The sequence below is a fragment of the Bicyclus anynana genome, chromosome 9, assembly GCF_947172395.1.
Source record: "Bicyclus anynana chromosome 9, ilBicAnyn1.1, whole genome shotgun sequence".
Lineage (NCBI taxonomy): Eukaryota > Metazoa > Arthropoda > Insecta > Lepidoptera > Nymphalidae > Bicyclus > Bicyclus anynana.
This window is the reverse complement of record NC_069091.1, coordinates 3,900,528-3,915,986: the sequence shown is the minus strand read 5'-3', so window position 1 is coordinate 3,915,986 and position 15,459 is coordinate 3,900,528. Positions and strand designations below refer to the sequence as shown.

Here is a 15,459-nt window from a genome sequence, read left to right as displayed (position 1 = left end):
GTCACGCACTTGTGAACGATGTGTGTAGGGTTAAAGGCGCCTTTGACATATATCTAACACTCCCCTTTTACACTCAAGTCACTCTCCCCGCCTATCCCAAGTAACCCATAAAGAATTACATAACAAGAGATGTGGACGGCTCGAACGCCATGAGCACACTGAAGCCGTCCGTACCGCTAGTCTTTGCGACGCGGCGATAACAAACGTTATTCTATTTTCGTATTTTTCTTGTTTAATTCTCTCTGTATTATTTATGCTCGTACAATCGTACATAATCCAAAGTCGGGTTAGTAATAAATATTATAAATTATAGTATAATATGTTGCACTTAATATTTTGTTTTTTTTCTCTAGATGTCAAATAAAAGAGGCATGAAATTGATCGTAGTCCATTTTTCTGGATTGATGTGGATAATAAAAGATTTGTTTCTGGAATGTGTGCTGAGTTTTGCGAGTCAATCATTCTACAACAAAATTGTAGAAATTCAATCACTTTGTATGAATGAAGTCAATAACAACAAAAATTTGCGTAAGTTTATTAATTTGTCTTGTTAAGAGTGTGTTATTTATAATGTGTAATCGTATGCATTTTGAGTCAAGACAGCCAAGACAAGCCATTGACACAAAAGATATATAGTGCATAAGCATATACGACATACGTATAGCTGCACTACTTTTTTTCAAGCTATATACTCGTATTAGCATTACTTGTAACTATGTATGTAAGAAAATCTTGGAATATTAATTTGACCCACTTAGCGGTTTTCGATAAGGATAAACTTTTGCATACGCTCTGAGTTCTGATGACAATACATGACTAGCTACTCGTAAGAAACGTCATTACAAATCCAATATGACGGCCTCCCCAATCACTTTATCTAAGTAGGAAAGACAAATCTTGGAATCTTAATTTGACCCACTTCCCGGTCTTCGTGTAGAATGAAATATTGCACACGCTCTGAGTTCTGATGACAATACATGACTTGCTAAGAAACGTCATTACAAATCCAATATGGCGGCCTCCCCAATCAATTTAACTATGTTAAAAAGACAAATCTAGGAATCTTAAATTGACCCACTTTCCGGTCTTCGTGTAGTATGAAATTTTGCACACGCTCTGAGTTCTAATGACAATACGTGACTAGCTAAGAAACGTCATAACAAATCCAATATGGTGGCCTCCCCAATCACTTTAACTATTAAGGAAAGATAAATCTTGGAATCTTAATTTGACCCACTTAGATTAAGATATTGAAAATGTAATATATTTATATCTGATATTGTTATATGATTTTCAGTGTTTCATTGTTAACATTTCAGATGCGCGACGGACTTGCAAGAACGTTGCACGTTTAAACAACGTAGTGTTTAAAAAATTGGACGCTTGCCGTTTATACAAAGTGGATGCAACATTCCCCCTGCAACTAATCAGCTGTATTACTAATTACGTAATTGTGGAGATTCAGTTTGCGCTAAGTAGAAAATAGGTAATAATCATACCTGTTATAAGAACGAAGTTTTTTAGTGAAACAGGTTATAATAAAAAAATAAGAAAAAATATCATAAAAAAATAAAACAGAAAAACACAAATCGTATAATATTTCACTTTGTCCATCGCGATATAGTTTTTAAATAAGGATTAAATTAATTTATAAATAACATTGCATGTTTATATAAGCACAATAATTTTATCATAGTGAAATAAAGACGTTCTATTTATTTTACTTATTTCATTTTTCTTTTCCAATTCATTATTCCTTTTAATAATAATGATAATAAGAATTGTTTATTTGAAAAAACTCAGTACACAAATTGCAATGACGTCCTGACCCTTAAACTAGGTAAGCCCGTGTCTTAAGGGCCAGTGACTTCCCTAGGTATGAACGTGTCATAATGTATGTCATAATGAACATGACATTTAAATGATTTAAGTATAAGATGATGATGATGATGATTATAATGATTACTTGACCTAAAGGCGTGCCAAAAGGAAGGATTATGATTTTGGCAGTCTTCAGTCCAGGTCTACCATCCCATGAAGTAGACGGCCTTTGATGGCCTCCGTGGCGCAGTGGTATGCACGATGGGTTTACAAGACGGTACGCGCTATTTACTATTTAAAGTTTGAGATTGGAGTTGTTTGACGTGTCACTTGTATGTGAACCAAGCAGGCGTTACTTTGCGGAAGTTCATCGTGATTATATAATGATTTATTTATTTTGCTATCCTCCGCGAAAAGCCGACGAATCCATGCGACAACGTCACCCAGGTCCGTCAAAATACTCTCTACGTACGTTTCACCCCGAAACCGGAGCATCCTCAGGAGATGTTGACTCTACAACGTACTACAACTTTGCAATTGCACGTTCGGGGTGAAACGTACGTAGAGAGTATTTTGTCGGACCTGGATGACGTTGTCGCATGGGTTCGTCGGCTTATTATGTTTACAAAGTAGCTTATTCAGTTATTATCCATAGTACAATAATAAAATTAATACTTACGAAGCACTTACAGTATTGAGCTTTTCACTTAGAGTAATACAAATAATAACAAAATATAAATTGAAACAGTTAATTGATTAAAGTAGCTTTGATTAATGACAGTCACTTTTTATTTCAGAATAGAATAAATAATTTCTATACTAACACGTAAAGGGAAAACAACGGACCCTTTTTAATATGCGTTTAATATTGAGTGCTAGATTTTACACTTATTAAAATAACAGTGAATACTTCTGCGTAAATTATCGCAATTCTTCACAAGCTATCAATGTCAATAAACTACGTACTACACTATATTGGATTAAAAGACAAAAAATGGCAAAACACTTCAGATCGAATGAATTCCTATATGACAATCACTTGGATAAAGATATTCGATCGATATTTCTACCATTCAAAACTATACAATATTTGTTTTTGATGCCCAAATATAGAATTTATGAAAATTTCCTAGTATTCAACAGCCGTGCCATGGATTGTGTATCGATTCTTTGGATTTTAATATTGAGTTTTTTACTTATCAAAGTTAATATTGACTTAATTTTAATTATACCAGGAAACTTGTATATGATATCAGTCAGTGTGTTTGATTTAGTTTTCCAAACTACTGGTTGGATTGCTGTTGGCTTTTTGAATACGTTTTACAGAAAACTGAATGTTGAATTGGTTTTAAATGTTCAAAGAATTATCAAAATGGTCATGTCTGACAGGAATTCCAAAAAATTCCAATTGTTTAACATTGTCACTTGGTTATCGTTTATTGGTGTCACTTTGGGGTTCAGTGTACATATTGTGCATTATTGTGTTTCTACCAATCTCGGTATTATAAGAACTGTTACCACGGTTTTTGCACTTTATTACGACATGCAAATAATTTCCGCCTGTCGCATCATCAGTCTATTGAAGGAGCTTCTAGAGCTATGGAGTTCAGAGTTTCGTAATTTAAAAAGAGTTACTAACGCAAATATGGTTAACAATGATAATCTGACCAATCAAGGTAAATATCAACATTATTGCAATACCATCTATTACATCTATCACATCACATCATCATCATTGTCAGCCGATGGACGTCCACTGCTGAACATAGGCCTCTTGCATGGACTTCCAAACAAAACGGTCTCGAGCCGCCGGCATCCAGCGGCTCTCTGCAACCCGCTTGATGTCTTCGGTCCACCTAGTGGGGGGTCGACTAACACTGCGCTTTCCGGTGCGGGGTCGCCATTCCAGCACCTTGGGACCCCAACGTCCATCGGCCCTTCGAACTATGTGGCCTGCCCACTGCCACTTCAGCTTCGCGACTCGCTGAGCTATATCAGTGACTTTAGTTCTTCTGCGGATCTCCTCATTTCTGATTCGATCACGCAGAGAAATCTATCACATCTACACATTATTAAATAATAGCGTTTGGTCTCCCTGCCGGGGTGAATGCTCGCCCTGTGCAAAAATAAATTTTTACTTGTATGTAACGTATATTTAAGTTTATCTATTTTGCGTATTTAGGTAAGTTTGTTCATTTTTATTTCGACTTTTTATATATATTTATGTTGTACCGGGCGTGAGAGTTAAATTCAAGTAAAATAATAATAATAATTTATTTATTGGCTTTTTATTATAGACTAACTGACGCCGCGCGGTTTCACCCGCGTAGTTCCTGTTCCCTTAGGAATATGGGGATAAAATATAGCCTATAGCTCTCATCGATAAATGGGCTATCTAAGACTGAAAGAATTTTTCAAATCGGACCAGTAGTTCTTGAGATTAGCGCGTTCAAGCAAACAAACAAACAAACACTTCAGCTTTATAATATTATAGTATAGATTACACATTATAGATATATAAATACTATAAAAATATTTCAAACATTTCTATAAAAATATATATTTTTTATTATGTACATGACCAATGTTCCCTTTTCCATCTAATTAATTGTAAAATGCAAAGCCCATATGCTGGGGATAAACCCTTTATAAAAGAGTTAAAATTTAAGTTCGGCATAATTTATATCATCAGCATCCTCAAACATGTGATATCAACCGATGAACGTCCATTTGATAAAGGACTTTCAATGGACTTGATACTTGATATAGGACTTGAAAGGTCCTTTTGTAACGATTTCTAATACAGCACGGTATTGAGCCACCGTAGTATGACTAATGAACATCTCTGACTTTTATTTAGATTATTAATGTCAATAAAGACTAAATAAAATAAAAATACTTTGGGATAGTAGATAATCTTGTAATGTGTTCTTACAGATGACGCCGATATTACAGTTGATAATCAACACGAGTGGAAAATATTGTTACAAACATACAAGAAAATTCTAGAAACTTCTGATATTTGCAACAAGTTGTTCCAATTTTCGGTATGAGACTTTTAATTTTTAGACCCTACTTTTTTTTTGTTTTTCAACTACTCGACCGCCTAACTGCAATCTCATCTGATAATGATGATCGAGGACTAAAACTTGACTTGGCTACATCAGGGACTCTATTGCTTAGTAGTAGATCGTTATTAGTAGAGAATCGCCATCGTGTTATATAGTGCCGGACTCTTACCGGCTAAGAACCCCTCCTATTTTCTAAACGCTGGTGTCCTTGCGTTATATTATAGCCATATAGCTCGTGTACTTTTTTTAACGTGGGGAAATCCTCATGAATACCTTATATAATACATTTTCTATATATATCAGCTACTATTGAGATTGTTTTTACGTATCCATAAATAACCGTCGGTAGATAGTGGGGACACTTGACTCATTAACAAAAATTAGCTCACGTAATCTTTACAAACTGAATCAAAAACATTGGTAGAAGACCCCTCATTAACTTAAAGAACTATCCTAAGATACTCCTCGCTATAAAGTTAACGAGTAAAAAAAAAACATTCCACTTTACATGTACCAGTACCTACCCCAATTTTTTTTCATGATTTATTATACGACTCTTCATATTTTTTTTAAAATGTGATTGCTCATGCTAATTTACTGCTTTCTAGTAGTAAAAGTGTCTGTGCTAAACAGCGGACAGACGTCTGTCTGCGGACAGATGACATGGCGAAACTATGAGTATAAGGGTACGTTATGTGGACAACGGAACCCTAAAAACGGCTTGACGTACATGAAAATTGCCAGGCACAAATAAATTTTGCCTCTATTTTGTGGTACCGTTTTTAATGCGCTTATTAACAATCCAAATCAATTTATTTAAAAAAAAATGAACTAGTAAATTAGTGATTTATTTAATTGATTTCAGATTATATTCCATGGAGTGAAAACTTTTCTGTACAGCTTGGTAATTTTTCAAATTCCACTCAAAATGTTTTTTGAAGCACAGAATAAGCTTCTAACAGCTAATGTGAGTAATTTTTGTTATCATTCTTTAATATTAGAATTATCAATAGGCCTCATGACTATAGGCCTATTAAAAACTATATGACCTCTGCCTTCGATTTCGATTAGGAAGTCGTAGGTTTGAATCCGGTTCGGGCCATGCCGTGCGACTCTAAATTCCACCCGGACAAAGTCGCGGACGTTGGCTAGTCCCTAATATTTTCTTTAATCCGCTAACGGTGACACATATTAAAATCACCCGGTCTCCCAGACACCGGATGATTTGTGTGAACATTTACGGAACCATACACTGGGTGTGATCCGACTCGCTTTTGGTCGGTTTTTTTTTGTTTATTTATTGTAATTTTGTATATAGTAAGTAGATCCTTTCTTCATCGTCAATCAAAAAGTCCATTTGTATTTTTGTGACAGAAAAAAAAAATTATTTACTTAAATATTTTCTACTCTATTTATAAATTATTATTTTTTACTTTTTAGGCATCCGCTATAGACATGCACAATATAAGTGTTTTTATATGGACTGTAAAAGATTTGCTTCTAGAATGTGCACTATGCTTCACTAGTCAGTCATTCTATAACAAGATTGAGGAAATTCAATCCATTTGCATTTCTTCAGTTAAAGATATTACAGTTTCACGTAAGTATAGTATTCTCATCTATGAATAATTTTAGTTTATATATTATATATTTAAGTTACAATGCTGTATTCCGAACAGATAAATTTCCATTGGTTCCACTAATGGCACGTGTGAAGATATATCTAAGCTATTATTTTAAAGAGGAAAGATTAGATTTTTCCGTACACTGTTTGTTACCATTTAACTCAAAAACTACTTGACTGATTTTAAAATTCTCAACCCATTTATCAGAAACCTAAGCTTTCTCAAACGTTATATAGGATGTTTGTACTGTGTAAATATTTTGAATTTTTTCTGAATTTGAATTTCATTTCATTTTACAACATTGATTATACTATATTCCCGTATTCACACGGAAATTTCTGCATGATCGAATCATAAATGAGGAGATCCGCAGACGAACCAAAGTCTGACATAGCCTCAGCAAGTCGCGAAGCTGAAGTGGCAATGGGCAGACCACATAGTTCGAAGAGCCGATGGACGTTAGGGTCCTTACATCCATCCACCTTGAGACCCTAAATTGCACCAGAAAGCGCAGCATTGGTCAACCCCCCACTAGATGGACCGAGAATATCAAACAGGTCGCAGAGAGCAGGTTCGAGATCGTTGTGCTTGGAAGTCCATTCAAGAGGCATCCAGCAGTAGACGTCTATCGGCTGATAATGATGATGATGATGATGATTCCCACGGAAACGTGAATAACGCTGATGAAACTGCGGGGCGTATGCTAGTGAATAAATATTTATAACGTTTTTTTTTTTAATTTGTTGCATTTTGTCCAAAAATCACCTAGACTCTCTAATACATCTTCCAGATGCACGAGACACTTGCAAGAACGTGATACGTTTAAATAACGTAGTCTTTCAAAAGCTGAATGCGTATGATTTATACAGTGTTGACGCACCATTCCCTCTGCAAATGATGTCCAGCATTACTAATTACGTTATTGTGGAGATTCAGTTTGCGCTTGGTAATAAATAGAAAACAACTGCACCCAACTCACGATTTAGATCGTGTTGAAAAGCAGGTTTTTCAGATTTCTTTTGTATTTGTACAATGCTCATTAATGGAAGCTTATTACAAGCTTATTACAAGTGTGTGTGTGTACAGGAGATTTTATAATAAATACAAGTGTGTGTGAGATTTTATAATGAATAAAACATTTAACAAAAGAAATTGTCTGGAATTTTGCATCGCACATTGAAGTTCGTGCTTAATAGGGAATATAATATGTATTGATAAGAAAAAACACCTGCATAACAGTGATAAATTAAAAAGCATAGTTGTGGAACATTTTCCTCGCTCTAGTTGAGGTACCAACGTCATCAACTGAAGAACATCGATAAGTGAAGGAAATGCTGACGAAAATGGGTTGGAGTTTGTGATAGTTAACCGCAGAACTTTCTGTGTCTCAAGAATCAACTCAAATTTAATGAATCGCGTAAATATGGAGCACGTTAATACTCAACGTGAGCCGAAGGACCAAAATATTCTTCGAAAACATTCGCTAAAGACAATCATAGACAAGAGGCGTCTACAGACGACTATGAGCACAATATATCTTAATTTAAGAAGCAGCTTATCTATGTTCAACGCCGACCGAATGAAACCGAACCGAAACCGTACCGAACCAACGTAGATCGAAGATTTAAGGCGATTTTCATTAATTGTCCACCCTAATGACACATAAGAATAGTCTGTAATCTCTAAGTTTAAGCTACAGTTTACTTAAATCATGAATACTGGTTTTAACATTAAAAAACAAGTATTACAATGTCGTAATCTACCTAAAGGTCCCTGAAAAATATGTTATAATTAATATATTTTAGTCGAAATTCGTTCTCCCAAAATTTGGACATTTTAAACTTACTTTGTTTGAACATTATTTGTAGTAAAGCCTTATTAATTTAGGACCCATGTAGCTTATAAATTAAAATAAGCGAGGCCCTTTGTCTAGTTACTTAATAACACTGAAAATTATTAGAATATGTTTAATAAATATGCTTGTTTATTTAAACTGTATTGTGTATTGTATTAAATGAAAATATCTGTTTGTTTAGCCAAATGGAAATTTATGGACCTTTGTATTTTAACAAATATAAATAAATACAAATACCAATAGTTTTATTTATAATGCAAATGGTAACTGCCTCTTAGGTTCAGTAGTTAGCCTGCCTTGCCATGCCTCCCAGTCCTATCATGAATCATGGGTTCGAACCTAGATCGAGTCATGAAATATTGAGTTGTTCTTCCTTCTTTTAGTAAGTATAACTTGCATTCTACATCTATATTTAGTAACAGACAAGGGCGAAACATTATTTCACAAAAACCTGCGGGAAATATGGATGAAATAAGTCGGCCCAGCCTTTTCAGAGATTAGCCCGGACAAACGAAATTACAGACAGACATGCATTTTAAAAAAGCTTGATCATACTTTAGCATCGTGTATAGCAATAAGAACTTTAAAAAAACAAAGACATTATTTTGAATTAAAACACAGACACAATTTTTTGAAAGCAATACCCTCGTCAAACATATGACGCACACATCGACAATGTTGGCCAGATTAAAGCTGTAAAACGTCGCTATTCCCCAAGGGATAATAATTAAAAATGTAACACTCAATAAAGTGGTTTTTACAAGTCTCTGGCGTAATTCTATTTCACAATTTATTTTGAAGTACGTATTTTCTGAGTTTGGTTTTTTGTTCATTTTTTTAGATATTTTTTTCCTCGGTAGGTACAGATTTCTCGCACCAGTGTTGCTGCTGCCCGACACCAGTCTGTCATTGTGAATGGTTATACCGCCATTCGTCGGTTGCCAGAGTCTCGTCAGTCCATCTGCAGGCACCACCTAGCTCAACGAGTCGCGAAGCTGAACTGCAGCGCACATAGTTCGAAGAGCTGATGGACGTCGGGGTCCCAAGGTGCTGGATTGGCAACCCCGCACCGAAAAGCGTAGTGTTGCTCGACTCCCACTAGATGGACTGAGGCCATCAAGCGAGACCGTTTTGTTTGGAAGATGGACTTCCAAAAAAAACGGTCTCGACCCGCAAGAGGTCTACATCTAGCAGTGGACGTCTATCGGATGTTAATAATGATGATGATGATGATAGTGATGACTTTATTGATCAAATTTTAATGATAATGACTGACACAAATGCTGCTTGCAGCTTGACTACAACATCAATTAGTGTTAGTAAAGCGTTAATTTGTAAAATTGTAATAAATAAAAAATATATTGAATCATAAATATATAAGCTTTGCAATATACTTCTCAGTAAAAGCTACTTGAAACGCACGCAATTACGCAAGTCCTCTAGCTTTCATACACTGAAAGCTGAAAGCCTTTGTAGGCAGACTGCGGTAATGATTTTTAATTATGCCGTAACGCAATTAACACCTCGGTGGTCTAGTGGTTAACCGGTGCAGCTATACGTATTATGAGATTTTAAATTCGTTAGGTTCTAAAAGTTTGTTGTTTTCTTTTATCCAATATTCTAAACTTACCTATATTATTAATGTGAAAGTTTTTTAACTTTTAACACATCTTAAAGATAGATCTTAAAGATATTAGGCAGATAGAGCTCATGGAAGAGCTCAAGTGCGTGTCGAGCCACTTGCTGTGTAGGGTTCCGTAGATTAAGTTAGCACTTTAATCTCTTATTAGTGCACAAAAATACCGATAACGATACCCCACATTATGAGATAAACGATAAGAAATTCATCCCCACTTTACATGTAGGGAGGGTACCGTAAAAAAAATATTCATAGGATCATAATGGGATAATATTATGAAATCGTGGGAGATACGGTGCTACTATTGTACCTTATCTTATGTACTATTTATTATCTACTAATATTTCGGCAATCATTGTAAAAATATAAAATTTTGAAGTTTACATTAACTATGTAAAATAAACTTGATAACGGTTTCCTGTCGGTCTGATAACAGAACCAAACGTTTATGCCTCCATCCTGTTACGTAGTCTTTAAAAATTACATGAATCAAAATATAAATGGGAAAATGGGAACCAAATTTAATATTACAAATGTGTGTCGTTATCGAGTTCGCCGACAAAAGAAATGATATCTAAGCGGGTGCCAAATTTTATAGTCAATAGTCAATATTCATTTATTTCAATTAGCATTAGTTTACAAACACTTCCGAAAGGTCAGGTATTAATATTATTAGATAATGGTGATAATAATTAGTCGAAAACTTAAAATTAAATTTACGAGGGTTAAAATGTAGATTAAGTATAAGACTTCGTTATCCACCCATAATCGGGTCACTGCTGAGCTCGAGTCTCCTCTCAGAATGCGAGGGGTTAGGCAAATAGTTCACCACGCTTTCCCAATGCGGATTGGCAGACTTCACACACGCAGAGAATTAGGAAATTCTCTAGTATGCAGGCTTCCTGCCTATCGCAGTTAGGCGTTAAACAAAAAGCTACTTCTGTTGTTGAAGAATAGGTTTTATCTTTCATGATTCATCTTCCTTTGTTAATATTTTAAAAGCGTATCAAAACATTAAATTATCTGAAAGCATTATGGTTTGCGTTCAGATATAAAATTAATCACGTTACACCAAAGACATGAAAAGAAATGGCGCGGAAAATAGACGGTCCTCGGGGAGCCGTAAATCCAGAGATTGTCAACAGTTTGATTAAGCGGTAAATTTTAAATCACATTTCCTACGTGATGACACTTTGTCACGGGAGGGTTTTATGAGTGTGTAACGGTTGTCATCACGTCAATACTGATTTGGATGACGTTTTAGGGTTATAACACACATAACAACTCGGAAAGGGATTGGTACTGCAACTCGAGCTGGTTAGTATTCTTTATATGCAATTCCTTGCAACGCACAGTAATCGAAATCGTAACGTAATTGCCTTGCTTCGGGACATGCTTACGACTAGTCATAGCCGAGTCAACGTCTGGTTGATGTCGAGACGTTACAGTTACTATCTCTTTCCAAGTTCTTGCTGTGCTTTACTTTTAGGTAGATTTTGATGGATATCTGTTTAATTCAACTCTTCGTGACCGATCGGACAATTTTATGTTTGCATTGCAAACCGAAACATTTGCGCTGACTACAATCATACACAATGAACGATGAGTTAGGTTGAATCGCGCTCACAATGCAACGGTTTTTGTTAGAAAGGTTTCGATGTCATACGCTTCCCCTGTATTACTCCAAAAAAAATTAACAATGCCTTTCTATTGTACTAGCATCCCAGTCGTTTAAAATGACACAAACGCGTTCACACTTTAACTGGAATTATAGATTTCATAGTTATAATTATATACGTACGTTACACTTATAAACCTGACCTCTGCCTCCGATTCCGGAGGGTGTGGGTTCGAATCCGGTCCGGGGCATGCACCTCCAACTTTTCAGTTGTGTGCATTTTAAGAAATAAAATATCACGTGTCTCAATCGGTGAAGGAAAACATCGTGAGGAAACCTGCATACCAGAGAATTATCTTAATTCTCTGCGTGTGTGAAGTCTGCCAATCCGCATTGGGCCAGCGTGGTGGACTATTGGCCTAACCCCTCTCATTCTGAGAGGAGACTCGAGTTCAGCAGTGAGCCGAATATGGGTTGATGACACTTATAAAACTCTTGTTGACGACCGCTCTCGCACAGTTGGCAGTGCTGTGCTTCTCAACAGAGAGCTATTTCATAATAATTTATGCAATATGCATGCATAGGTGGTAGGAATTGTCTGTCACTAGCTGCCAAAGACGTACCTCCAAGAGACTTAGCGTCGGCGACCTGGACGGCCTTCTAAGCTTCTGGAGCGAGCTCGGGGAGCGGGGACCTAAACCGAAGGACCCACGCACAACGGCCCAAGGGCAAGTGTGGAAACGGTCCAGAAGGGAGAAGAAGAGAATTAGCGTTCCGTACTACGAATGAGATTAATCTATGACAAGTAAGCCCTTAACGAATGAGATTACAGTTAGGAGCTTACTTGTCATAGATTATAAAAACCGTTTCTCGAGTACGATATAATATATCTGTAAAACTTTTTAGTAAAATTACCAAATAAACAGCACTTGAGCATTTCAAAATGCGGGAAGAAAATTCCGAAAATAGATGATCCTCCAAGGAGCGTAAATCCCCGGATTGTCACAAGCTTGATTAAGTGTTAAATTTTAATTTATGATCCCTCGGCGTTGACGGCGAAGAGTGACGTTTTACGACTCTGGCATTCGTAGAGTTGCGAGACCGAAAACATTATATTTTACGTTTTGTTGGGAAATAATAATTTCTTCACAACATTATTATGAAGTGGTCAATCTCATAATATTTACCTATGCAAGATATATTTTACAGCACAAACTCTATATTTTCATAATCAAAGTAAGATTAAAATGATATAGGTAAAGCGCTCTAAGCTTATTCTATCCGTGTTCATAATTCTGTTGAATATTATAAGAGTAGCGTGTAATATACATATTTCATTTACTCTAGTATCTTAGAGCTTCAATTTTGAAATTGAATAAAATATCCGAATGACGTAATAATATTCACCTGAATATTGTATAAATGAAAAAGTTATATTAGGTAAATATTACGTATTCTATTGCTAATATTAGCAAAAGTGTTTTATAAAATAACTTGCCTGTCCTGGGGTTCTTCGTTTTTAAATTGTTAAATTACCTATATGTCTTTTTATTACACTTTTTAACCGAAAAACTTTTTCTTTTTTTTTTTCAAAAAAAGGAGGAGGTTTCTTAATTCGACTGTATATATCTTTCTTGTTAATTTTGTCATTTCATCTGCTAATCTTATAATTCAATGTAGGTTTGTTATTCAAATGACAAGAACACATTTTGATAATTTAAGAAATAGGCATGATTGGTAGTCAAGCGCGAGTCGAGCGAAATGTTTGAACCAAATTACCGAAAAGTACAAAACTCTCACTAAATACAATTTCACTTTTAAAAAGAGACTGTGAAATGAAAATAATGAAAATCTCAATTGTCTTTCTTTGAAATTCAGAATCATTTGTAAGAAATAAACTTATTAAACTTCTCTGTTTTTAAGTTTAATAAGCATAAAATATGATAGATCAAAGAAAAACAGTTTCATAGAAACTAGTTACCAGTGGAGGTGTATGAAAACTGAACGGAAAATTCTAATCTCAGCATACGAGCATTGGTCACGTTCACCTAAAATTTTCACGTAAATATCTGTGTTCCTCTCTATATACAAAAGGGCGTTGCACAAAACTGTACATACTCGTAGGTTACAGAATTGCTTGCGGCATTTCTCTGGAATGGGGCTAAAGTAATGGACTAAGAGTCTACGATAGCTAGATTTGCCTCATTTTGAAAGGGTCTGGTGACTGGACACATGTATCCTCGTGATATCCTGTAAAAATACGTTCTAAACTTGCACAATCTATGCTTGTATGTACAGGGTGTACCGTAAGTATCACGACATAATCTACAGGGTGATAGCTGACATCAAAGCCTACTAAAATAACGAAATATAGGATGGTTTTTAAGTTATACTGATTTTTGTACAAAATATAAAAATTACTAACTTCAATTTTGTCGTACCATGTGCTGAAAAATTACTTAAACATTGATTTTATACTTGTTAATTATTTTTGAATAGTTGTTGCAAGTAATGAAAGTTTAAAAATAAAGTAAGTAATTTTGACCACCTCCGTGGCGCAGTGGTGAACGCGGTAGATTTACAAGACGGAGGTCCTGGGTTCGATCCCCAGCTGGGCCGATTGAGGTTTTCTTAATTGGTCCAGGTCTAGCTGGTGGGAGGCTTTGGCCGTGGCTAGCGATTTAGCGTTCCGGTACGATGTCGTGTAGAAACCGAAAGGGGTGTGGATGTTCATCCTCCTCCTAACCTAATCGCATCATCACTTACCTAATCAAGGGCTAACTTGTAAAGAATAAAAAAAAAAAGTTTAAATTTTTCTACTGCAAAAAATGTTTTTTCCAAAAAACGGTATTAAATACTTTAAACTTAACGATTTTTTTCGTATGAACTTTAGACGGTTACGGTCATTTTATAAGGTATGTCTAGCTACTACAGGCTCTTGCTCTATGCGTATAACTCACCAATAATGCACGAGAGAAAATGGACCGTAAAGAGGCAGGCGGCTGTAGCACGCGCCATCGTTCACAGACCCTCGGGGAAAGGGTTCATCGTTCCTGAAACAAAGACTACGTTAATAACTCCTCAAAGACACCTTTTTGGTCTTTTGTTTCGTCTAAATAAACACACTCACTCCTGAGTGCACTATATAGGTCGCTCTGTGAGACATTTTTGACGACTTTTCTGGTTTAGATAATGCTGAACTAACGAACCGGTCAAGAGACGAATATCTTAGCATTCCATGGATTCACCGTGCGGGTGCCGGGTCCATCGCGTGGTAGAGAGAAAAACTCCGAGCAGAGTCCTGGACTTGTGACTACAGGATGTAGGGTTAAGGAATTCCTTGACGATCGATCAACACTCCCCGTTCTCTGCGTGTCTCGTGTTGTTCTCCCTGCCTAGCCAAATTTGGTAAGATCCTATTAGAGCAGCTTTGGATACTCGTTCTAATGTAGAACGAGTACGAACGAGCTGCATTTCTAGAGAGACCAAGGTCTTTAAGCAAGTTATAAAGAGATTTTGCTGGTAATCGTCTCCGCACCTACTTCTACGGCGTACAGACTAACTACATAGCCATTTTTAGTTAGTTCGTTTGGTAGGTCTCCCATGGTCTCATATACCTTTTATAATCAGGTAAATAAAACGATTAAAAGTGGAAAATATTTTTTTTTTATCAACCCCTTAAACCATGGCTCACTTATGGAGTAGTCAAATGTATAAAAAAACGTGATAAACTTCATAAAAAAGCTAGAAAGTCGCCTAGTAATGTTGAGATACAGTATAAATATAAGCAATACAGGAATATATGTCACAATATTATCAAATCGCTCAAA

General features: G+C 35.8%; 1 protein-coding gene across 1 annotated transcript in view; it reads right to left on the bottom strand.

Moving 5' to 3' along the window:
* LOC112050184 (zwei Ig domain protein zig-8-like) overlaps positions 1 to 15,459 on the bottom strand; it is a 78,137-nt gene that overhangs the window by 30,660 nt on the left and 32,018 nt on the right. Inside the window, exon 2 of the mRNA XM_024088377.2 lies at positions 14,590 to 14,682. Coding sequence (XP_023944145.1) covers positions 14,590 to 14,647 — 58 coding nt within the window. The 5' untranslated portion in view covers positions 14,648 to 14,682. The remainder of the gene's footprint in view (positions 1 to 14,589; positions 14,683 to 15,459) is intronic.